At 34.7% G+C, this 24448-nt stretch overlaps 1 protein-coding gene across 1 annotated transcript; it reads right to left on the bottom strand.

Moving 5' to 3' along the window:
- Positions 1-9945: 9945 nt before the first annotated feature.
- Positions 9946-13297, bottom strand: LOC131038917 (mogroside IE synthase). The gene is made up of 2 exons (XM_057971500.2): positions 12562-13297; positions 9946-11460 (listed from the first exon to the last, which is right to left on the bottom strand). The coding sequence occupies exons 1-2, from the start codon at positions 13040-13042 to the stop codon at positions 10526-10528; spliced, it is 1416 nt and encodes a 471-aa protein (XP_057827483.2). The 5' UTR covers positions 13043-13297; the 3' UTR covers positions 9946-10525.
- Positions 13298-24448: the final 11151 nt, after the last annotated feature.

Genomic DNA, 24448 nt, shown 5'->3' with positions numbered 1-24448 from the left:
GGGGAGAGGGAGAGAAGAGGGGGGAGGGAAGGTAGAGAGAGGGAGAGAGGTAGAGGGAGGGGGAGAGAGAGAGAGAGAGAGAGAGAGAGAGAGAGAGAGAGAGAGAGAGAGAGAGAGAGAGAGAGGAGGGAAGGGAAGGAGAGGGAGGGAGAGGAGAAGAGAGAGAGAGAGAGAGAGAGAGAGAGAGAGAGATAATAGGATAAGGAGAGGGGGAGGGGGAGAGAGAGAGGGAGAGGAGAGGAGAGGGGAGAGGGAGAGGAGAGGGGAGAGGGAAGGAGAGGAGAGGGGAGAGGGAGAGAGAGGGAGGGGAGAGGGAGGGAGAGGAGAGGGGAGAGGGAGAGAGAGGGAGAGGAGAGGGGAGAGGGAGAGAGAGGGAGAGGAGAGGAGAGAGGGAGAAAAGAGGGGGGAGGGAATGAATGTAGAGCAAGGGAGAGAGAGAGAGAGAGAGAGAGAGAGAGAGAGAGAGAGAGAGAGAGAGAGAGGGAAGAAGGAAGAGGTAGAGTGAGGGAAGGTAGAGAGAAGGAGGGAGAGAGAGAGAGGGAGAGAGAAGAGGGGGGTGGGAGAGGGAGAGAGGGAAGGAGGGAGAGGGAGAGAGAGGGAGAGAGGGAAAGAGGGAGAGAAGAGGGGGGAGGGAAGGTAGAGAGAGAGAGAGAGAGAGAGAGAGAGAGAGAGAGAGAGAGAGAGAGAGAGAGAGAGGAGAGAGAAGAGAGAGAGAGAGAAGAGGGGGTGGGAGAGAAGAAGGGGTATGGAGGGAGAGGGAGAGAGAGGGGAGAGGAGAGGGGAGAGGGAGAGAAGATGGGGGAAGGGAGAGGTAGAGGGAGGGAGAGAGGGAGAGAAGAGGGGGGAGGGAAGGTAGAGAAAGGGAGAGAGGTAGAGGGAGGGAGAGAGAGAGAGAGAAGAGGGGGGTGGGAGAGAAGAAGGGGTATGGAGGAAGGGAGAGGGAGAGAGGGAGAGAGGTAGAGAGAGAGAGAGAGAGAGAGAGAGAGAGAGAGAGAGAGAGGTAGAGGGAGAGGGAGAGAGAGGGAGAGGGAGAGAGAGGGAGAGTAGGGGGGAGGGAAACAGGAGGGGTCTTAAGGGGTCACAGGATACCATATGACCTCTTAGGAAACAATACGACCTCTAATGACACCTAAGGGGTCATATGGTGGGCTAATAAAATGATATATTAAATTTAAAGTTATGAATAGAAGATCATACAATGAGACTCCAAGCGATCAAACAACGAGGCTTCACCAAAAAGCAAGTGTAAGAGCTTGACCTAACCCTAAGAGTACTACTTAAGTTCTAAAACATATGATGCTATTAAATTTGTAAGGTTATAAGACTGATCTTGATTGTGACTATAGGAATTACACACTTGATTTCTTTCATGGGTATGTACCGTTCCAAGCTGTTTGACAAGTGATGATCATCATATACTACCACTGCCATGCATAAAACAAACTTTAATTTCTTTAGGTGACAGGCATTGTGTAACAACATGGGAACTCTCGCATACCCACCACTATCATTCTATAGGACATCATCTGTGTTACTCTCCCTCTTTCTCTTCCTACCTGTTGTTTTCTTTTGAAAAACATACTGCAGGTACTCTGACTCATCATGTTGCTTTGTTGACACTATTTGCCACATCTGCTCAGCTCATTAAAAACACATTCAAGACGAATACTGCTACATGTTTCCTTGTTTGTCACGGTAATAAACCCGTGGTTCAATTTCAAACCCCGTTCCTCCTATTCAATATACACACAAAAATCCATCAGTCAATTTTTTTAGGAGAGGATACATGATAAAAATCAAAGAGGAAGTTGCAGACAAGAAATAAATTCACTTACTTCTATGGAAGTGCAGACACAGTTGCAGTGGGGTACGGAGGGAGAGAAGAAGAGAAAGAGGGATGGGGTATGGAGAGAGAGAGAGAGAGAGAGAGAGAGAGAGAGAGAGAGAGAGAGAGAGAGACCTTGTATGTGTTTGAGAGGGAGAGACGATACACTTACATGTGTATATATATGTTTAATATATTATATATATACATATATTATATGTATATAAACATATTATATATACAATGTCATATTATACACATATTATATATTACATATACTATATGTATATACACATATTATACATAGAATATCATATTATACAATAGCGCATACGCGTTGTTTATAGGGAATTAAGCGCATACGTGCTTATTACACTATAAGCACCCCGTACGCGCTTTTTAAACCATAAGTACCTCGTATGTGCTTTTGACTATTTAGGCTTGGAAATAGGCTTGGATGACAAAGCTACGGATTGGAAGTTTGATTTCCCTCCATTTCTCTCATTTTTGACGTGTTTTATTTTATCAACTTGGTTTATCGACTTTGTCATCATCAGGTTTACACTTCATAAAGTGGATATTTCTAAAATTGCCACCATATTTTCACCCATATTTTGAGCTTTCTAACCATATAATTTGTTTTCAATTTGAACAACAATAACATATTATTATTGAATTTCTTTTACTAGTGTCTCCATAGTTCTCACAGACATAGGTGCACCATTTTTTGAATAACTTTTGATATACTTATCCAATTTTTAAAAAAAATTATATATTATTGTAGTGCACTTGATTCTTTACAATTTAAAAATATATATATATATTTTTTTATTTGTTTAATGCAACTTATGCTTCGCGCACGAACAGGTACCAAATTTTTAGGATGTGCTCTATTGGAAAAATCATAAAAAAAAAATACTCAACAAAAAATTACAAAAAAATACACATCTTCTAGTGCTCACTCTTAACTATCTTTTTGCCAAAGGATTTGTCAAAATACTAAATCTAACTATGACTATTTTGATGCACACGTCAGACACTGTGTTATGTTTTTAAAAAAAAAACAGGGTCAGTTTTTTCGTGCGCGAAGGATTTGACCCCCTTAATCTTATCCAGTTTTGAAAAATTTTAGTAGTTTGGAAACTAGATTCAGAGTACTACAATATTTGTTCTTTGATTATCTTCATATCTTGAGTGGATGACTTTCAAATTTTGCCTCCAAGTTCAAGTTCACCTAATTTCAGAAAAAAAAAGTGTCCACTTATACCCCCCTTTTTGACCACCATCTTTGTGCACTTACCCTGTTCCCACTCTCCATTCATAATGAGACACATTTCCTCCAAAATTCCACATCTCCTTTGAGTGTGTCAAATGCCTCCTCTAGTGGTACACATGAGATGCCTTTCCTTCGAAAGTCCACATCTCCTCCAAGTGTGTTTAATGCCTCCTCAAGTGCTTTGGAAACAATTCCTCATATGCTACACAAATCACCAACCAAATGTCTACACATGAGACACGTTTCCTCTGAAAGTGTGCATCTCCTCCAAGTGTGTCTATTGTCTCCTCAAGTGTTTGACAAATCACCGATCAAATGTGAATACACTAAGTGCACCCACAAGAAATCTTTCCCCCCTTGCTCCTTGAAGAGACATATAATGTCAAGTAGATCCTCTTTTCTTTAGAGACACAAATGTGAGAGGATGCTTCTCATGAAATGAATCATCCTTAAGTGAGAAGCTAATTTGGGATGATAAAAAACCGCCTGCCTTCATTACCCCCAACCTCTGACATTTTATCTTCTCTACTCTCTAAAGAACAAATCTTTAAGAAATGTTGTCATTGTGAGGTGAGTCTTTGAAGGCTTCATCAAGTGTTGCAAAGATAGCCCCAAATGCCCAATCATAATTGAATGAAGATCCATTCAAACCATACCCTATTAAAGATGCATTCACACTTGGACACATAAAAAGGTGGGAAAATGCTAAAAAAATATCATTGTATAATCATCTATTATGGGATGCTAACATGCTACACTAATATCCACATGTTATGCTAGAGTCTAAGTAGCTACAACTTATTAAAGTTTTAGAAACTAGGAAAAGGTGAGGTTAATGCAAAAAAAATATTTTTGCACAAATAGATCATAGAAGGCATAAACACAAGCACAACCTTGGCACCATGAGTGGAAAAGGCTAAGGAAAGGGCTAAATGAATCGAAAAACATACTAGGGACATGGATACCAAAACAAGTCCAATATGTAATGTGAAAGTATATGTATATAATTTTATACATTATGCTATCAACCAAAAATAGTGTTCTCTAATTTAGTGTTACAAAGTGGAATTTTGTGTTGGATCTCTACCCCATTAGAGGACAAGTTTGTGGGTTAGTGAAAAATTCATGACTACAACTATTTACTTGCGTTGTAGATTCATATTAGTAATCTATGAGAATCTATTTTACAACTTAATCTTATTTGTAGTTCTCTTTTCTTCCTTTTCCAAGAACTAGGGACATGTGGTATTTAGAGTTACCTTATTAGTTTGTCATACAACAAAGCAACAAGGTGACTAATTCTTGTTCAACCCCTTGAAATTTGAACATTATGTAAAAATGATAGGCAAATACTTAAGATGCATATTCTTCTCTTTTTGTTGCACTAATCAAAATATGTCATTATTGAATATTCTAATGCTTTAGAATGATGCACTTTTAAGTGTTTCTAAGAGATGATTAGAATGAATGTATTGAAGGTCTTTAAATACTAGTAAACAACATCACAACATAGTAAAAGTATGTTTAGTTAGCTCAAAGTAGGTCAAAGGTGGTTAGTTGACTAAATTTTAAACAATATAAGTACAAGTTCATGACCCTAAGATTGCTCCTTCATCTACAAACTTTTGTAGAATCAGATAGCAAGTAAATCTAGGTAGCAAATAGCTACATGAGAGTCAATGAAGAAGTATGTGTGATGAATAGGTATATAAAGTAAGTGTATAAAAGTGTGTGTAAATAAATAGAGTATAATTAAATGTTTCAACATATAGATATAAGTAAATAGATATTGAGGTTAAAGAATGATTCCAACTTCAGAGAATACCATATCATTCAATAAAAAACATAGCTGTCTACACATTTTTTTAAAAGCTATAAAAAATGGCATTTCTAGGTGTAGAGATGACTAATAGAATATTAGACTGATCCATGAAAGAGGCACCTAACTATGCTACATACGAGACTTATAGAATATGAGACTACTCTCTACTCCATGCAGAGGCACCTAACTATGCTATGGATGAGACTTTTAGAAAATGAAATTACTCTCTACTCCATGCAAGAGGCACCTAACTGTGCTACAAACGAGACTTATAGAATATGAGACTGCTCTCTACTCTATGCAAGAAGTACCTAACTGTGCTACAAACGAGACTTTTAGAATATGAGACTACTCTCCACTACATGTAAGAGGCACCTAACTGTGCTATAAACGAGACTTTCAGAATACGAGACTACTTTACATTTCACGCAAGAGGCACCTAACTATGCTACAAATGAGACATACATACACTATCTTTTGTAGGATTTGACTTGTGACTTTTCTTCCAAAATACAAATTTTACACTATTAAAATATCTCAGAAGTACTATAGTAGAAAAATGAAAAGTACTGTTTGTAGAAAAATGAAAAGTACTGTTTGTCTCTGGCAATGATCTCCCAGATAAACTTCTTGAGATTGATGTCAGAGGAGCCGCCTTCACTGCAAGCACTTGTTGCTAATTCCTTCCACCGGAGAGCATTGGTTCTTAGTTGCTTTCCTTGTTCGCTTTAGAATGCAATTCTTAGGCATCTCTGAATCTCGTCCCTTGTCACAATCCCATCTTCTCCTTTTCTCATTCTCAAACCTGTTTTCCAAACATCCGCCAAACATTTAGCGTTGGTGGGCTGATCTGTCCAAATCTCCAAAGTGAGCACAGGAACTCCCAAGCTCAACCCATCAAGGGTAGAATTCCAACCGCAGTGGCTCATGAACACCCACACAGAGGGATGAGAGAGAACTTCCACTTGACAACACCACTCCACCACTAAGCCTCTTTCCATGGTGTCCTCCAAGAACCCAGCGGGCAAAGCTTCCCCAATGTGACCGTGTCCTGGAGGGGCCCGGATGACCTACAGGAAGTTTTGGCCACTTTGCTAGATACCCACAGCCAGTTCTTTGATTTGCTCTGGGCTTATGACAGCTATGCTGCCGAATGAAATGTAGAAGACCGACAGTGGGGGCTTCCTGTTCAGCCATTCCCTTCAACCAAACTGTAATACTAAACCATATTACATTCTATATGATACTTAATGCTAAGTTTAATTATAACCCTTATAATACTTAATGCTAAGTTTAATATTGATGTTTAATCACTTCAACCAAACTGTAATACTAAACCATATTACATTATAAGTTTAATATTGATGTTTAATCACTTCAACCAAACTGTAATACTAAACCATATTACATTATAAGACTAAACTAAATTCAGTGCTAACTATAAACCAAATTGCATCTTAACCTTAACAATAATTTAAATCGAACCCTAACCCTAAACCAATTTGTAATCTAAGTTTTACACTAGACCTAATTGAATCCTAACAATAAACCAAATCAACCATATACAAATTGAATAAATCAAGCTTATCTCTCTAAGATTTACAATATTTTTCTTTCCAAAATCTACTCCTATCATCAATGAATTTTTAAAGTGATAGTCAGTGTTATCTATCTTCATAAATTAAACTCAAACTAATTTGAACCCTAACCATAACACTAAATCAAACTATACCTTAATTGTAACCCTAAAGAATTTTAAATCCTAACATTAAACTCAGTCAAACACTAAACCAATTTGGACCCTATTCCTAAACAAAAATGAACATTGACCTTAATAGTTATCCAAATTGAACACTAAACCTTATTGAACCCTCAAACATAGATATAAATCACAATAATATCAATAATAACATAATAATGTACTTAATATGTTTATATTAAATTAATATTCATATAATCTCTTAAATATTAATCACTAAACCAAATTGTACCCTCAAAGTTGAATATAAATCACAATATTTATCAATAATAACATAATAACGTACTTAACATGTTTATATTAAATCAATATTCATTTAATTCTCTTAAATATTAATATAGTTCTCTAATATGTTTGAGGGTCGCACTGCTACTAGCATATATATCTTTAATTTTAAGATTTATAAATTATGCCTACATATTTCGAGGCATTTAATTTTTTCATTCCACTTTATATAAATAAAATATTAAATTAAAAAAATTCAACGCCTTCATATATCTCGGCGTAATTTATATATATCTTAAAATTAAAGATATATATGCTAGTTATATTTTTATATAATTGTTTTAGATTGATAGGACAAATAGATAAAATTTATGTTTCAATCTCATGTGTCATATTTTTATTCTAATTATTTTAGATTTGAATTTTAATTCATATATTTAAAATCTTCACAAATGACAATCTAATCATGTTAATTATGATCTTTGATTCTAAATAGCTTACAAGGATTCCAACACTTATGGACACTATTTGGGAAGCTATTAGATCAATAGAGTCTCATTCTTTGAGGTTAGATCCTTAGATTGATTAACTTTATAACTCTAAGGAGGCATTTCAAAACAAAATATGCAAGTATGTAGGTTGCCTATATATGTAGATGATGTAGATTTTGATTTTGTCGTCCTTATAAAAATTTGAAGTATGAACTAAATATCCATTTTAGTCATCTCATGTCTAGATATTCCTTGTTAACAATTAATAACACATTAATGTCTTTAAAGATTAAGACATAATGTAACAATTCAAACAAATTTGCATTAAGCCCTCGGGTGGACTAGAAAGAAGCGGTGGGAAAGTTAGAATTAGGATTTAAATTAGAGTATTATTGTTGCATATTATAAAATCACTATTGAGGAGCATGAAGATGAATGAGTTGGGTATTGGAATGGTAAATATTGAGATAGAGAGCGGATGTATTAAGGTAAGTGTGGATAGGATGTAATAAATGACTGCATGGTGAATGTGTGGAAATGGGTGTAAGTGGGGGTATTTGCACAAAGATGGAGGGTCGAAACTAGCTAAACAATGTTTTTGAGGTAAAATATAAGGTAATGATAAGGAAAAAAATTTGTAAACACATACTAAAATAAACTGCTAGTAATTATAAAAATAACTATAATAATTTATGTTAAATATAAGATTTTAGATTGGTTGGGAGGACCTTGAAAATTTATGGTAGAAATATATTGACACCTATGGACATTATTTGGGAGTTGGTTGGATCACTAGGGTTAATTTATCTTAGTTTATAACCCTATAATAATTGAATTTAGTACCCCATGGAGATATTTGAGAATAATGTATATGCAAGAATATTAGTGGCCTATATATGCGACTGATATAGATTTTGATTTTGTTGATATTTTAGAATTTGAAATATGCACTAGATACCATTTCCAATCCTCTCATGTTTAGAGATTCCTTGATATCAATTAATGGCACAATAAATGCTTTTAAATATTAAGGCATAATAACTAGTCACCTAAATTTCTATTAAGTCTACTTGCAATGACTAGTAGGAAGGGATATGAAAGTTATAATTAGACCTTTAAATTTTAGGTTCATTGTTTTGCACCACAAGATCATCCCTAAGTATCATGGAGATGTATCTACTTGTTATTTAAAGGTAAATATCAAGGTAGGGAGTGGGTGTATTGAGATAATCGTGAATGTGGTGTGATAAATAAGTAGATGGTGAATGTATGAAAATTAGTGTAAGTGAGATAGGCTGTAAAATAGAAAAACTATCTTAGATGGGTAATGATAGAACTGACTTGAGGGAGGAAATTCTCCCAATTTAGAAACATTCAAAATCACTTAGGTTCTCTTCAAGAGTTTGAATTTGATCTAAAGGAACCATCAGAGTAAACTCATGATCCATAAGAGGAGGAGACACTAGAGGGCATTCATCAGAGTATGATTTCGAGAGTTTGGTTGAGATGCTAACATGCTACACTAATATCCACATGCTAACATGCTACACTAATATCCACATGTTATGCTAGAGTCTAAGTAGCTACACATTTTAAAAGTTTTAGAAACTAGGAAAATGTGAGGTTAATGCAACAAAATAATATTTTTGCACAAATAGACCATGGAAGGCATAAATAGAAACACAACCTTGGCACTGTGGGTGGAAAAGACTAAGACAAGGGCTAAATGAATCTAAAAACATGTACCAAGGACATGAACACCAAAACAAGTCCAATATGTAACAATGAAATTATGTGTATATAATTTTCTTCATTACACTATCAAACAAAAATAGTGTTCTCTATTAGTGTTACCAAGTGGAATTTTGTGTTGCATCTCTACCCTATTAGAGGACAAGTTTGTGTTAGTGAAAAAATCATGACTACAACTATATGCTAGTGTTTTAGATTCATATTAGTAATATATGAGATTCTATTCTACAACTTTATCTTATTTGTATTTATATATTCTTCCTTTTCGAAGGAATAGGGGCATGTGGTATTTAGAGATACCTTATTAGTTTGCCATACAAAAAAGAAACAAGGTGACTAATTCTTGTTCAACTCCTTGAAATTTGCACATTAAGTAAAAGTGAGAGGCAAACACTTAAGATTCATATTCTTCTCTTTTTGTTGCACTAATCAAAATATGTCATCACTGAATATTATAATGCTCTAGAATGCTGCAGTTTTGTACGTCTCTAAGAGATTATTAGAATGAATGTATTGAAGGTTTTTAAATACTAGGAAATAACATCACATCATAGTAAAAGTATGTTTAGTTAGCTCAAAGTAGGTGAAATGTGGTTAGTTGACTAAATTTTAAATAGTATAAGGACAAGTTCATGACCCTAAGATTGCTCCTTCATCTACAAATTTTTTGTAGATGGGATAGCAAGTAAACCTAGGTATCAAATAGCTACATGAGAATCATTAAGAAGTATGTGTGGTGAATAGGTATATAAAGTAAGTGTATAAAAGTGTGTGTAAATAAATAGAGTAATTAAATGTTTCAAAATATAGATATAAGTAAATAGATAAAGAGGTTAAAGAATGATTCCAACTTCACAGAATACCATATCATTCAATAAAAAACATAATTACTGACACATTTTTTTAAAAGCTATGAAAAATGACATTTCTAGGTGTACAGATGACTTATAGAATATGAGATTGCTCCATGAAAGAGGCACCTAACTATGCTACACATGAGACCTATAGAATATGAGACTACTCTCTACTCCATGCAGAGGCACCTAACTGTGCTACAGATGCGACTTTTAAAAAATGAGACTACTCTCTACTCCATGCAAGAGGCACCTAACTGTACTACAAACAAGACTTATAGAATATGAGACTACTCCTACTCTATGCAAGAAGCACCTAACTGTGTTACAAATGAGACTTTTAGAATATGAAAGTAGACTCTATATTCCATGCAAGAGGCACCTAACTATGCTACAAACGAAACGTACCTACATTATCTTTTATAAGATTTGAACTTACGACTTTTCTTTTAAAATACAAATTTTCCACTATTATACTATCTCAGAAGTACTATAGAAGTACTATAGTAGAAAAACGAAAACTACAGTTTTTCTCTGGCAATGGTCTCCTGGATAAACTGTTTGAGATTGATGTCAGAGGAGCCGCCTTCACTGCAAGCATTTGTTGCTAATTCCTTCCACCGGAGAGCATTGGTTCTCAGTTGATTTCCTTGTTCGCTTTCAAATGCAATTCTTAGGCATCTCTGAATCTCGTCCCTTGTCACAATCCCATCTTCTCCCTTTCTCATTCTCAAACCTGTTTTCCAAACATCCGCCAAACATTTAGCGTTGGTGGGCTGATCTGTCCAAATCTCCAAAGTCAGCACAGGAACTCCCAAGCTCAAACCATCCAAGGTAGAATTCCAACCGCAGTGGCTCATAAACACCCCCACAGAGGGATGAGAAAGAACTTCCACTTGACAACACCATTCCACCACTAAACCTCTTTCCATGGTGTCCTCCAAGAACCCAGTGGGCAGAACTTCACCAATGTGACCGTGTCCTGGAGGGGCCCGGATGACCCACAGGAAGTTTTGGCCACTTTGCTGGATACCCACAGCCAGTTCTTTGATTTGCTCTGGGCTTATGACAGCTATGCTGCCGAATGAAATGTATAAGACCGACAGCGGGGGCTTCCTGTTCAGCCATTCCATACAGTCGGTGGCTTTCCAAGGATTCGTGCCCACCTGCCTGTCCTCTGGATTTCCCCCCTGAAGAAAAGCCGAGGGTATGGAAGGGCCGATTGGGAGGAAAGGAAGAGAGTTTGATCTTAGGGAGTTGATTGTTTCAGGCTCTAGCTCATAGAATGTATTGGCAAGTACCCACGAGGCATCCTTCATGCTCTCCAACTGGCGAAGATAATGGTTTAGGAAGCCATTTGTATCCATGAATGCGGAAGGCAAATCGGACAATTTCAGCTCAGGAAGGCCAGGGATGATGACGTTTTGAGGCATTCTGCTGCTCTTCCACCTCTCACCTGTAAAACCATTAGAAATTTCGTAAGGAAAGCGAAATGTTTTGAATTAGAACGCTACAGAATCCCCCCAAATAAAAGGGTATAAAAAGACTGGAAAAACCAGAGGGCTATAAACAGATCTGCTTATCAAAAATAATCTTTTTTAGGGTAAGCACACAGAAGGATTTGGTGCCATAAAAATGGCGTAACTTCAAACCATCACAATCCATGTGGTATTGGAAAGGCAAGCTCGATTTGCCGTGAAGTTTTGTGGGGGCTTAAATAAAGAGTACAAAATTGAAAAGAAATTTCGTTTTGTGACATTTTTTAAGAATCTACCTCTAACAGTAAATTGTCCTCGTCTCTGCATTGACCTAAAAACATCTTTTAGTCTTCTATTCATGAATATCAAATCAAACATGAAATACCCACAGGAACGAACAGCCCTCAAAGAAATGGGAAATCCTCAATGAAATTAATAGTAGTCAATGTGAAGTTGGAAGGTTATTAATAAATTAATCAACATTGAATCTTGTTAAGTGCGAGATTTTGATATTAATAGGAATGGGATAATCATTTTTCAGATGAATGGCAGAATCTGATCTTCCATTAAAAAATTAAGATTAAATATTTTATTCTATTGAATCACTTTTAGAATGCCCTCAAACTCCAAATTTAATATTGAGGAATCATAAAAAGATCTCATGTACAACACATCTAGCTCCCAAGAATTTGTTCAAATGTGTAGATTATTATCTCTTCTAAATTATAAATTAAACATATCATTTAAATAATTTGATTTAGAAAAGTCACCACTTCAAAATACGGATCAAAGACAAGTTATTCTTTATTTCGATCACAATAACAAATAGTCTATCATAAATTAAAAAAACACGATTATCACAGAAATTTTGATAATAAAAATCTCCCTCCTAAAATTAGTTTTAACTTTTATACCTTGATTATTCTACTGCTTACCTTTATATTTTTAGTTAAAAAAGACAAAATAAAGAAAAGAAAACTATTGTATACTACAAAGGCTGCTACAAATTTCTATATGCGGAAACAAAGGAATGGAAACAAAGACAACAAAATAGCAGGAACAGAGATGGGAGCTCAAACTTTTTAGAGAGTCATAATAAATGGAGAAGACAGCAGCAGACTGCGTCCAGAAGAAAGCATGAGGAATGTTGAGTTTGTTTGCAACGGGTGGAACCCACGGAAGAAACGAGTTGTATATAATGCAGCCCACTGGAGGAGAGTCAGCACTCGCATTCAACCGTCGGATCAGATCTTCCACTCCCGATCCATCCATGTTGTTCTGCATGTGGTTGAACACTGCCGGATTCATATTTGAGTCGATTATGTTCTTATTCTCTGGAAGACCATCAGGAATGCATTCGAATCGTATGTCCAACTTAAGCCTCTGCACATACTCCTTAGCCTGTGTTACTTTCTCCTTATTGATGTTGAAGCTTACGAAGGTAACGAGCAAACCTTTTGAGGCTAACTTCTTTGAGAATTGCAGCATGGGATTAGTGTGCCCCGTTGCAGGATATGATATCACTACAACGTGAGACTTTTTTCCTCCATTACACTCCATGTCTTCCTTGAGTTACAGTGGGTGCCCAAGATTACCTTCCAGACCAGAGAAAATCGAAAAGATTGTTACTACCAAATCAGATTGCCTAGCAAGTTTATGTACCTCTCATGCACCGACCTCTCCACAACATTATTTAATGTCTGCTTCACATGTTTTACTGGGACAAGAAGTACCCAACAACATACAATTTTTTGTGTCATCAGCATCGATCGTTCCGAATCTCTTCGACAACACAGAAACACCTTTTATTGTACGGCTTCAAGCATGAAACTGAACCATATATTTTGCTTTTTAAAAGTAGATTCTTTAAGGAAGATTGGCAAGCAATTAGCAAGATGGGTCAAAAGCTTTCATTGTTGCCTTGAAATTCGGAGCAAGATGGGTCAAAAGCTTTCATTGTTGCCTTGAAATTTGGGGAAAAAAATGGAAAACACGTTTAAGAACACTTTTCATTTGATTACCTAGTATTTTTGAATCTTGAATTTTGAAACTAGGGAGAACTAGGGAATACCAATATGTGAAAGGAGTATAATGTTGTATAACTTATGATGTCACATAGAAATGATTATTAAGAAGAGCATCAGCTTTCCATGTTATAATTATTGTCCATGTTCTTATCATCATTACTTTTTACTCACCTAACTTTTCAATTATTAATTTGAAAGAAACTTAAAAAAAAATGATAACTATAAGCTCATTAATAGATTTTACATGTATCATTAGCCAGCCACTTTATTCTATCAAAATTGAACTTTATTGGAGTTGTGCAACTTTATTGGACTTTAATTTTTTAACTACTGGGATATTTGTGCATAAGTATTGACCTTTTCTAAGGTGGTTGTAATGCATGGTTATAGGGGCATCTCGAAGTAGGTATTGGGCGACATTTCAAAATGACCACTTTTTGACCCTTGCATGGATAATTGATCGCATAGTGTGTGTTGTTACTACCTAGAAACCAAAACAATAGCTATAAGTAGTTAAGTCACATATAGAGACATCAAAAAGTTAAAATCATTGAAATCCAACAAATTGTTTAGGGTCTTTGTGTGCACGAAGTTAGCTATAACGACTATCGGTATGCTTCCCCTAAGATGTATAAATAAATAAATTGTATTCATTGGCTAACAACCTTTTGAATAAAACAATGCCATTTATCAAATAAGACAATAAATTAAATAAAAAACAAAGATGAAAATAAGTTTGTACTACTAATTTTTTATAAATAAAATGAAAAAAGTTAAAGATTACATAGCTTACATCAAATTAATAAGATTGTTCATAACTATCATTTGATAGAATGGTAGATTAATTAATTTTGATGTTAAAAAAGTGGAAAAATATACATTATAAAAATTGGTCAAACTATTTTGATTCTAGCATCTCATTGGTTCATTTGTTACCAACTAATAAAACTAGAGAATGCATTACAATTATGTACCTACAATAAAATAATAACTTTTATTTCAGTATTGCTGATTCTAGTATTTTACTTTCATATAACAGCCTTACGAAAAGTTCAATGATTGGGGAAACAAATGTGCTTTACTGAACAACCTCCAAGATTTTAGAAGTCAACTATTTGAAAAAAAAGGATTATATAAATTATGATGTCACATAGAAAATGATTATTAAGAAGAGCATCAATTTTCCATGTTATAATTACGGTTCATGTTCTTATTATCATTACTCTTTAATCACCTAACCTTTCAATTATTAATTTGAAAGAAACCAAAATAAATGATAACTATAAGTTCATTAATAGATTTTACATATATCATTAGCCACCCACTTTATTCTATCATAATTGAACTTTATTGGAGTTGTGCAACTTTATTGGACTCTAATTTTTTAACTATTGGGATATTTGTGCATAAGTATTGACCTTTTCTGAGGTGGTTGTAATGCATGGTTATAGGGGCATCTCGAAGTAGGTAACGGGCGACATTTCAACATGACCACTTTTTGACCCTTGCATGGATAATTGATCGCATAGTGTGTGTTGTTACTACCTAGAAACCAAAACAATAGCTATAAGTAGTTAAGTCACATATAGAGACATCAAAAAGTTAAAATCATTGAAATCTAATGAATTGTTTAGGGTCTTTGTGTGCACGAAGTTAGCTATAACGACTATCGGTATGCTTCCCCTAAGATATATAAATAAATAAATTGTATTCATTGGCTCACAACCTTTTGAATAAAACAATGCCATTTATCAAATAAGACAATAAATTAAATAAAAAACATATATGAAAATAAGTTTGTACTACTAATTTTTTATAATTAAAATGAAAAAAGTTAAAGATTACATAGCTTACATCAAATTAATAAGATTGTTCATAACTATCATTTGATAGAATGGTAGATTAATTAATTTTGATGTTAAAAAAAGTGGAAAAATATACATTATAAAAATTGGTCAAACTATTTTGATTCTAGCATCTCATTGGTTCATTTGTTACCAACTAATAAAACTAGAGAATGCATTACAATTATGTACCTACAATAAAATAATAACTTTTATTTCAGTATTGTTGATTTTAATATTTTACTTTCATATAACAACCTTCCGAAAAGTTCAATGATTGGGGAACCAAATGTGCTTTACTGAACAACCTCCAAGATTTTAGAAGTCAACTATTTGAAAAAAAAGGATTATATAAATTATGATGTCACATAGAAAATGATTATTAAGAAGAGCATCAGTTTTCCATGTTATAATTACGGTTCATGTTCTTATTATCATTACTCTTTACTCACCTAACCTTTCAATTATTAATTTGAGCGAAACCAAAATAAATTATAACTATATGTTCATTAATAGATTTTACATATATCATTAGCCACCCACTTTATTCTATCATAATTGAACTTTATTGGAGTTGTGCAACTTTATTGGACTTTAATTTTTTAACTATTGGGATATTTGTACATAAGTATTGACCTTTTCTGAGGTGGTTGTAATGCATGGTTATAGGGGCATCTCGAAGTAGGTATCGGGCGACATTTCAAATTGACCACTTTTTGACCCTTGCATGGATAATTGATCGCATAGTGTTTGTTGCTACTACCTAGAAACCAAAACAATAGCTATAAGTAGTTAAGTCACATATAGAGACATCAAAAAGTTAAAATCATTGAAATCTAATGAATTGTTTAGGGTCTTTGTGTGCACGAAGTTAGCTATAATGACTATCGGTATGCTTCCCCTAAGATTTATAAATAAATAAATTGTATTCATTGGCTAACAACCTTTTGAATAAAACAATGCCATTTATCAAATAAGACAATAAATTAAATAAAAAATAGATATGAAAATAAGTTTGTACTACTAATTTTTTATAATTGAAATGAAAAAAGTTAAAGATTACATAGCTTACATCAAATTAATAAGATTGTTCATAACTATCATTTGATAGAATGGTAGATTAATTAATTTTGATGTTAAAAAAAGTGGAAAAATATACATTATAAAAACTGGTCAAACTATTTTGATTCTAGCATCTCATTGGTTCATTTGTTACCAACTAATAAAACTAGAGAATGCATTACACTTATGTACCTATAATAAAATAATAACTTTTATTTCAGTATTGTTGATTCTAATATTTTACTTTCATATAACAGCCTTACGAAAAGTTCAATGATTGGGGAACCAAATGTACTTTACTGAACAACCTCCAAGATTTTAGAAGTCAACTATTTGAAAAAAAAGGATTATATAAATTATGATGTCACATAGAAAATGATTATTAAGAAGAGAATCAGTTTTCCATGTTATAATTACGGTTCATGTTCTTATTATCATTACTCTTTACTCACCTAACCTTTCAATTATTAATTTGAAAGAAACCAAAATAAATGATAACTATAAGTTCATTAATAGATTTTACATATATCATTGGCCACCCACTTTATTCTATCATAATTGAACTTTATTGGAGTTGTGCAACTTTATTGGACTTTAAATTTTTTAACTATTGAGATATTTGTGCATAAGTATTGACCTTTTTTGAGGTGGTTGTAATGCATGGTTATAGGGGCATCTCTAAGTAGGTATCAGGTGACATTTGAAAATGACCACTTTTGACCCTTGCATACATAATTGATCCCACAATGTGTTTTGTTACTACGTAGAAACCAAAACAATAGCTATAAGCAATTAAGTCGCATACAAAGACAACAAAAAAATAAAATCATTGAAATCCAATGAATTGTTAAGGATTTGTGTGTGCAGGAAGTTAGCTATAACGACTATTGGTACACTTCCCCTAAGATGTATAAATAATTAAATTTCACTGGCTAACAACCTTTTGAATAAAAATAATATCGTTTATCAAATAAGACAATAAATAAAATAAAAAACAGACATGAAATAAGTTTTTAGTACTAATTTTTTATAATCAAAATGAAAAAAGTTAAAGATTGCATAGCTTACATCAAATTAATAAGATTGTTCACAACTTTCCTTTGATAGAATGGTAGATAAATTAATTTTGATGTTAAAAAAAGTGGAAAAATATAGATTATAAAAATTGGTCAAACTATTTTGATTCTAGCATCTCATTGGTTCATTTGTTACTAACTAATATAAATAGAGAATGCATTACTATTACGTACCTAGTAGAAACTAATAACTTTTATTTTAGTATTGTTGATTCTAAAATTTTACTTTTAGATAACAGCCTTACAGAAAGTTCAATGATTGGGGAACCAAATGTGCTATACTGAACAACCTCCAGAATTTTAGAAGTTGTCTCTTCGAAAAAAAAAAAGAGGGGAGAAAAGGGAAGGATTAAATCTTCAAACAATAATCTAAACCTAAAGCGATACACCAAAATTTATAATCATTTGAAGTATTAGTTGGAATCCAGAAACATATCATCTCATATAATAGAGGCACATACCAACATACTCCTTTCTTAGTTAGACAAATAGAACATAGCATGTAAGGTCACTCAAACACATAATGCAATTTCATATCCTTTTGTGAGATATGCTTATTAAGGCCAAAGAGAGTAATATATATCTTACTAACTCAATATTTCCTACTGATTTCTGAAACAAGCATGATATAACATCCATTTATTCAATATAAACAACTAAAGAGTAAAAAATAATGATTCAATCACATACAGTCAAATGGACACTATAAGAGCTATGCAATATTTTAGCAATTCATCAAACTCATTTGCACATAGAATTTTAAACATTCACTTAGATCTGAAACTCACAACAAAGGCAACTATTGGCACAATCTGATATGATTCTTTCATTCATTAAATGAAATAAAACTAAAGTTTTCTATTTTTGCTAAGGAAATCGACCCTTTTTTCCAACTCCTAAAGTTTTTTAATTTGAATCTCATAGGGCTATTAAAAATGGATTCTCTTAAGGAATCGATCAAAACCTTAACACAAAAGATTCTAGCATCTTTAGCGCATGACAAAGCCAGCGAACCTTTGTAGATTAATCTACAAATTTTGAAAACTCTATGGGGTTCCTCGCCTACGGGGAAAAGTAACCCAAAACTCTGATTTGTATCAAAATCGCAAGCTGGAGACAAGAGAGGTTGAGTCATAACTTTGATAATGCAGACTGCAAGGGTTGCCAGTCAGCATCAGACGGTAGAGCATAAAGTTGTAAAGAGCCATAAGTTTTTTCCAACTCAATCATTTTTTCAGAAGGACAAATTATGTGATACAGAGAGAGTGGCCACAATGTGAAAACTTAGCCACACTAAAGGGCGAATAATTTTCTCTATCTCAGTCACATCAGGGTCAGGGCCAATGGTCTATGCAAAAGATTGATCTTATTGTTTCTGCTCCAGTAGCTGCCTCATCTATCCCACATCAAGAATTGATCCACCTGATTGAAAGGGAGAAGGTAGGTCTATTGGATTAACTGATCTATCTTTACTTTCACTTTTAATGTCACATTTTCCAGAGCTCGAAGGCATTCTTCACTTTGCAATGCCGCTGAGTAGCATTCAATAAATCCACCAATTTTATTGGCATCTTGCCTTTGATTATTAACATTGGTAGCTATCAAGGAATTATCATCCTTTATGTATAACTTTTCAATCAAAAGCTTTGACTCTGCTTCTTTCAGGAAGATGCTTTGTAATATCTGATCAACCACGGATCCTGCATCCATTTTTAATTTCTGAGCATCAGCAATAAACTGCAAGGTAGGTCACAAGGACTCAACGGTGATCTTGATCTTCTCCCAACATGAGGTGTACAATTGTTGGAGCATTTACAAAAAAATTGATCTCTAAGCAGAAGTCGCTAGTTCGGTTTGTAGGTTTTGAATCTACAAGTCCCTATCTTTGATATTTTCCTTTGGCTTGATTGCTTCTGCACAGAGGGAGGTCTTTTCTTGAGTTGTTTCAGTTAATTCTTTGTTTCTTGTCTCCAGGGTAGTTTTCACATTCTGTCTACTCCACTCTGCCTCGTCAACCTTAAAGTGTCTGGCTAGCGATTCTTGTTTTCAATATTGCAATTGTTGGCTTAGTTCCTCCTTTTCCTTGGCATAAGCATCACAAATAGCTTTCAATGCCTGTTAGCTCATCTCTCAATCCATCTCTTTTTGTTTCCACTTCTTAAATGAAAGCTATTCTTTTCCTCATCTCATGGTTTCCAACTCTTTAGCCTTAAGTTCAACTTCTTTAACCTTCACAGTTTGCTTCATATTCTTTAATCTTTCTTCTAGCATGGCTTGATCACAACTCATTTTGAGATAGTTAGAAGTTACTACCTTTTGGTTCTTCTTCATGAATTCAACCCTGTCTTGTGGTTGAGTTGTATGCATACCTCAATCCCAATTGCTTGGACTATGTAATCCTAAGCTGGACGCATCTATGTTTTGGCTTTGACCATTATAGGTGTCTTAGATGCGATCAAGACTACACATTGGTATTCATCAAACATTATCTCCATTCTTGTTGTGGTGAGCTTATCAACCTCTTGACTCTTTCTAATTGGAGCTCTCACTAGTCATGCACTTTTGTTTGCGTGGAAGTGGTTATCCAAGTTAGCTGGTGAACTTATTAGTTGCCCTGCAAAAGGAGATCCATAGGGAAAAGCGAATGGGGCTTGAACTGTTAGTGCTTGGGATTAGGTCTGGAGGACATTAGACTTGACAAGCTTAAGGTTCCCGGGGATTAGGTTGGGATATGTGGTGAGGAAGGTACTACCAAGAAAGGGCTCATCATGACTGGTACAGTGGGTGACGGGCTTGTCACAATTTAGGGAGAGTTGACATTATCAGTGGTATAACTATCATGACCATCGTGGGAGAAGAAGGGTCAAAGGTAGAGGACATTTTGAGAGTTTGAGCTTGAGACTTGACCTCGACATCATTACTAGACTAACATCGGGTATTAACGTAGCCGATGTTTTGGGCTTTGTTATTAAAAATAGTATTGTTCTTTGCTCTGGTAGGGGAAGTAATAGTACTTGACACTTGGAGCCATCCTGGGGAAATTGGGAAAGAAGTGGGCGCTGGAGGCAAAAGAGGCACTAAAGAGGAGACCAGAGAATGAGATGAAGATAGAAGAGGGGGAAAGAAACATACTTGTGCAAGAGAAGATATGGGAGTATGTAAGGTTCCTACTACCTACTTCTGACTCTTAGGAAGTCCAGGAGTCCCACTTGTCTTTCTCTTCCTTACTTTAGGGAGTATTTCTGCCAAAGGATGCTCGACTCTGGGGCTTCTTTTTTTATCCTTTGAAGGATTCTAAATTGAAACTCTAGAGCTTCCTTCTAGAATCGCTGCATGCACTTCTGTTGGTTGAACTTGCTACTCTATAACCTCTTGCCTTATCACAAGCATCTTTTCTTCAAATCTTTGTTGATATTTAGGGCAATTTCTTCTACCTCTTTCTCATTAGATGATTTATAGTGCTCTTCATCCCACTTTTTGTCGAATACATCATCCTCATCAAGATCATCAACTTAGGAAATTGTGTCTAGTATTTCTTGCCAATAGATCTAGAAATCTGCAATTTTTTCATCATCTGACCTATTGTCTTTCAACCTCCTTTTTATACTTGGTGGAATTCTACAAGACAGCCTAGTGGTGTCCTTAACAGTATAAAAGTTGTGCTAAAGGAGTCTTTGTTGATCACTTAAAAATGATAAGTCTGCTAGTGTTCATTCATTCAATGCCATGGGTTTCTTCTTTCTTCCCAATATTGCCTTGAGTGATGACACATATCAAATTGCCCATCTCCCAAATAGTCATCTGGGTCATATTCCCATGTATCAAAAATGACATCTAATCCAAGAAAAGTTAACTTAGTAGCTAGTAGAGATTTTGCCTTACTTTTGTCGAAATTAACTCCCCCAAAGGTGATTGGGTATTTGTGGAGCATAGAATTCCCTCTACCCACTCCAACTTGAGTATGTACTATGGAAAGTTGTCTGAGAAATTCAAGGGCGAGGGTTCTATCTAATATATCTGAAGACACCTAAAAAATTCTCATTAATCACATACTAATTATTCATCCTAATTAATTAAGTAATTCTTTAATTATTTAATTAGGGTATATGCACGAAGTTGTGGTACCAAAAAGGTGCCACACTTAAAAAAAAAAATTAAAGTGCATAAGGCGCACGCACTATAGGGCGCGCGCCCTATAGGCTTGGTGTATAGTGTGCACGCCTTAGGCTTGGCACACCAAGCCTATAGGGCGTGCGCCCTATAGTGTGTGTGCCTTATGTGCATTGTAAACTTCAAAAAAGCCCTGCTCCGCATTTTGGATGCATTCTACATTCCAAACCCGCATTTTGGCATTTTCGGGTGCCATTTTCTTATGCTCGCCCTTTGTAAAAGCTTGAAATTGGGCACTAAGTTGTCCATCTCTCATCAAAATGTCACTATGCCATCGAAGAGCTCGAAGAGGTATGTATTTTTATTTTCTTATTGTCATTTTTTTTATTAATTTGAAGATTAAACTAGGTTTATTGATTTAAATTTATTTTCATTATCAGGAAATGAGATTAGACAAGAAAATGTTGAAAACACTCAATCACCTCCTCATGAAGACCATATTGAAGAAGAAACACATCAAGAACCTCCTACAATCCCTAGACATCCCATAGGTACACAAGAAAACCTATTAGGTCAAATAGAAAATAGCCAAAAAGAGCTTGAAGGTTTAATCACAAGGCTAAAAGATCCCACTGGAACAAACTCCCATAGGACAAACCTTGCCAGTTCTTTGCAATCTATTGTATCTCACATACAATCTGTGAGTGGGCAAATAAATTTTTGGTCCCGTAAGAAGGAAGAACAAGAACAATTTTATGCTGACAAATTATCATATGCGGCAGTGAAGAAAAAAAAATTAATAAATTTGACTTGTGTGCTCTTTTTATGGACCCCCAAACGAATCAACCTTTACACCCTAGATGTAGGAGATTCCCTATTCATTGGTGTCAACATGAAGGGATTAAGAACAATTTTTGGGATAGGTGGTGGATGGCATTTGATCAGCCCCCATGCAATAATCATGAGGTACCCCAATACTTTTTGAGAAAACTGTACTGTGAGTTTGTCCTTAATGAGATCCCAAACTATTTTGATTTTCTAGATTTCCAAGGTAGAGGTGGGGGTTCCTCACATGATGGAGAGGGTGCACAACATGATCCAAATCTCCCACCAAGACCCTTGGCTAGACCTATGGCGGAGCATGTTATTTTTCCTTCCATTGTGAAGGAGAGTATTGAGGTCGAAACTCTAGACTCGATTATCTCACTCACTCAGACCCTTATATAGTATGCTAGGCCTCTAGTAGAGGGTGATGTGAGTGATGATGTTGATTCTTCTAGGCATTGAGTTCCAGCTCATTTTTGTTGATCTTGTGGTTCTCTTTACACTTATGATCCTAATAGTTTTGAGAATGCACGTGCACGAGCAGAGTTTGCTACAGAGAACATTGTCATGACAGAATCCTTGCTGAACGAAACCTTTGGCATTGATACCCAAGTGAATTTCATTACAAGTTCATTTCATTCTTTTTATTAAATCTTATATGTAAATTTGAGAATATATCTAAATTAGTAAATTATTATGATAAAAAATTAGGGTCAAAGTGTTCACAATACTAGCAACATTCCTGCAACACCCTTTTTCACTACTTCATCGACTCCACAGGTATACAACGAGTGAAGAAATATAATTATTATATGTAGATAGTTGAACCTTATGTGAATGATTTTCTAATTACTCATTTTGGATGTCAAATAGTTTGATGCTAGAGCTTCAAAATCAACACCTCATAGTGTATTTCATCGACAATCTTTCACCCAGGTAAACAATTTATCTTTAATGTTGTTATTAAATAATATAGATAGTTTTGGCGATTAATCAATATACTTTGTTTCATTTTTAGATGTTGACATCAGAGACTCCTCTTGTTGTCCGCACGTCAATGGAGCACGGTGTTGTTGTAGCAGTAGCAAGTTCAACTGCTTTGACAGAAGTATGAGACATATTTGTACATTTAGTAAATTTAGCATTACATTTGTAATCTTAATAATATGTTATTGAAAATTTTAATGACACTTGTATTTAGTTTAATTTATATTGTGATGCTTATAGGAGGGGCTTGTCACTCTAGATCATGAACATGCACCTGTTGTGGATGAACATCATGATTATTTGTATGCAATAAGTGACTATTCTATTATATGTCATTCTAAAATTCATTTTTTGTATATGCTAACATCATTCTTTTCATTGTATCAAGTGGAGTTACAAAAAAGTCTGGAGAGGAGGTCGAGTGGACGTACTCGAAAGACACCTGCATCATATACATCTCCATCCCCTCGACAAGCAAAGATATCTTGTGTTCTATTTCCTTCCCCTAGAGGGAAATGAATAGAATAGGGTCCTATGTTGTATGCCTATATGGCAATTTTGAACATATGTTTTGTATTACGAATATGTGACATTCTATCGCCATATGGCTTTTGGCAATCTCCTATTTGACTTTATTGGATACCATGTTGTATGCCTATATGGAAAATTTGAATATATGTTTTGTATTACGAATATGTGACATTCTATGTCCATATGGCTTTTGGCAAGCCCCTATTTGACTTTATTGGATATCATGTTGTATGCCTTTATAGCAATTTTGAACATATGTTTTGTTTTATGAATATGTGAAATTCTAAGTCCATATGGCTTTTGGCAAGCTTATTTGTTTGTATTGGATATATTTGATAGTTTTAACGGTATACAATGTTGCATGGATTTGTAGCTTTTTGGTTAATGCAAATCATTTATCATGGCTATCCATAATTGTAGTACAAATGATTAGATGAATAATTGCACAAAGTTTATTGTTACTTAAGCTTTGAACCTAATTATGTGTTTGTAATCCAAGACATA

Source organism: Cryptomeria japonica, chromosome 1 (genome assembly GCF_030272615.1).
Source record: "Cryptomeria japonica chromosome 1, Sugi_1.0, whole genome shotgun sequence".
NCBI classification, from domain to species: Eukaryota; Viridiplantae; Streptophyta; class Pinopsida; order Cupressales; family Cupressaceae; genus Cryptomeria; species Cryptomeria japonica.
Note: the sequence above shows the minus strand (reverse complement) of the source record. Positions and strands in the feature narration are given on the sequence as shown.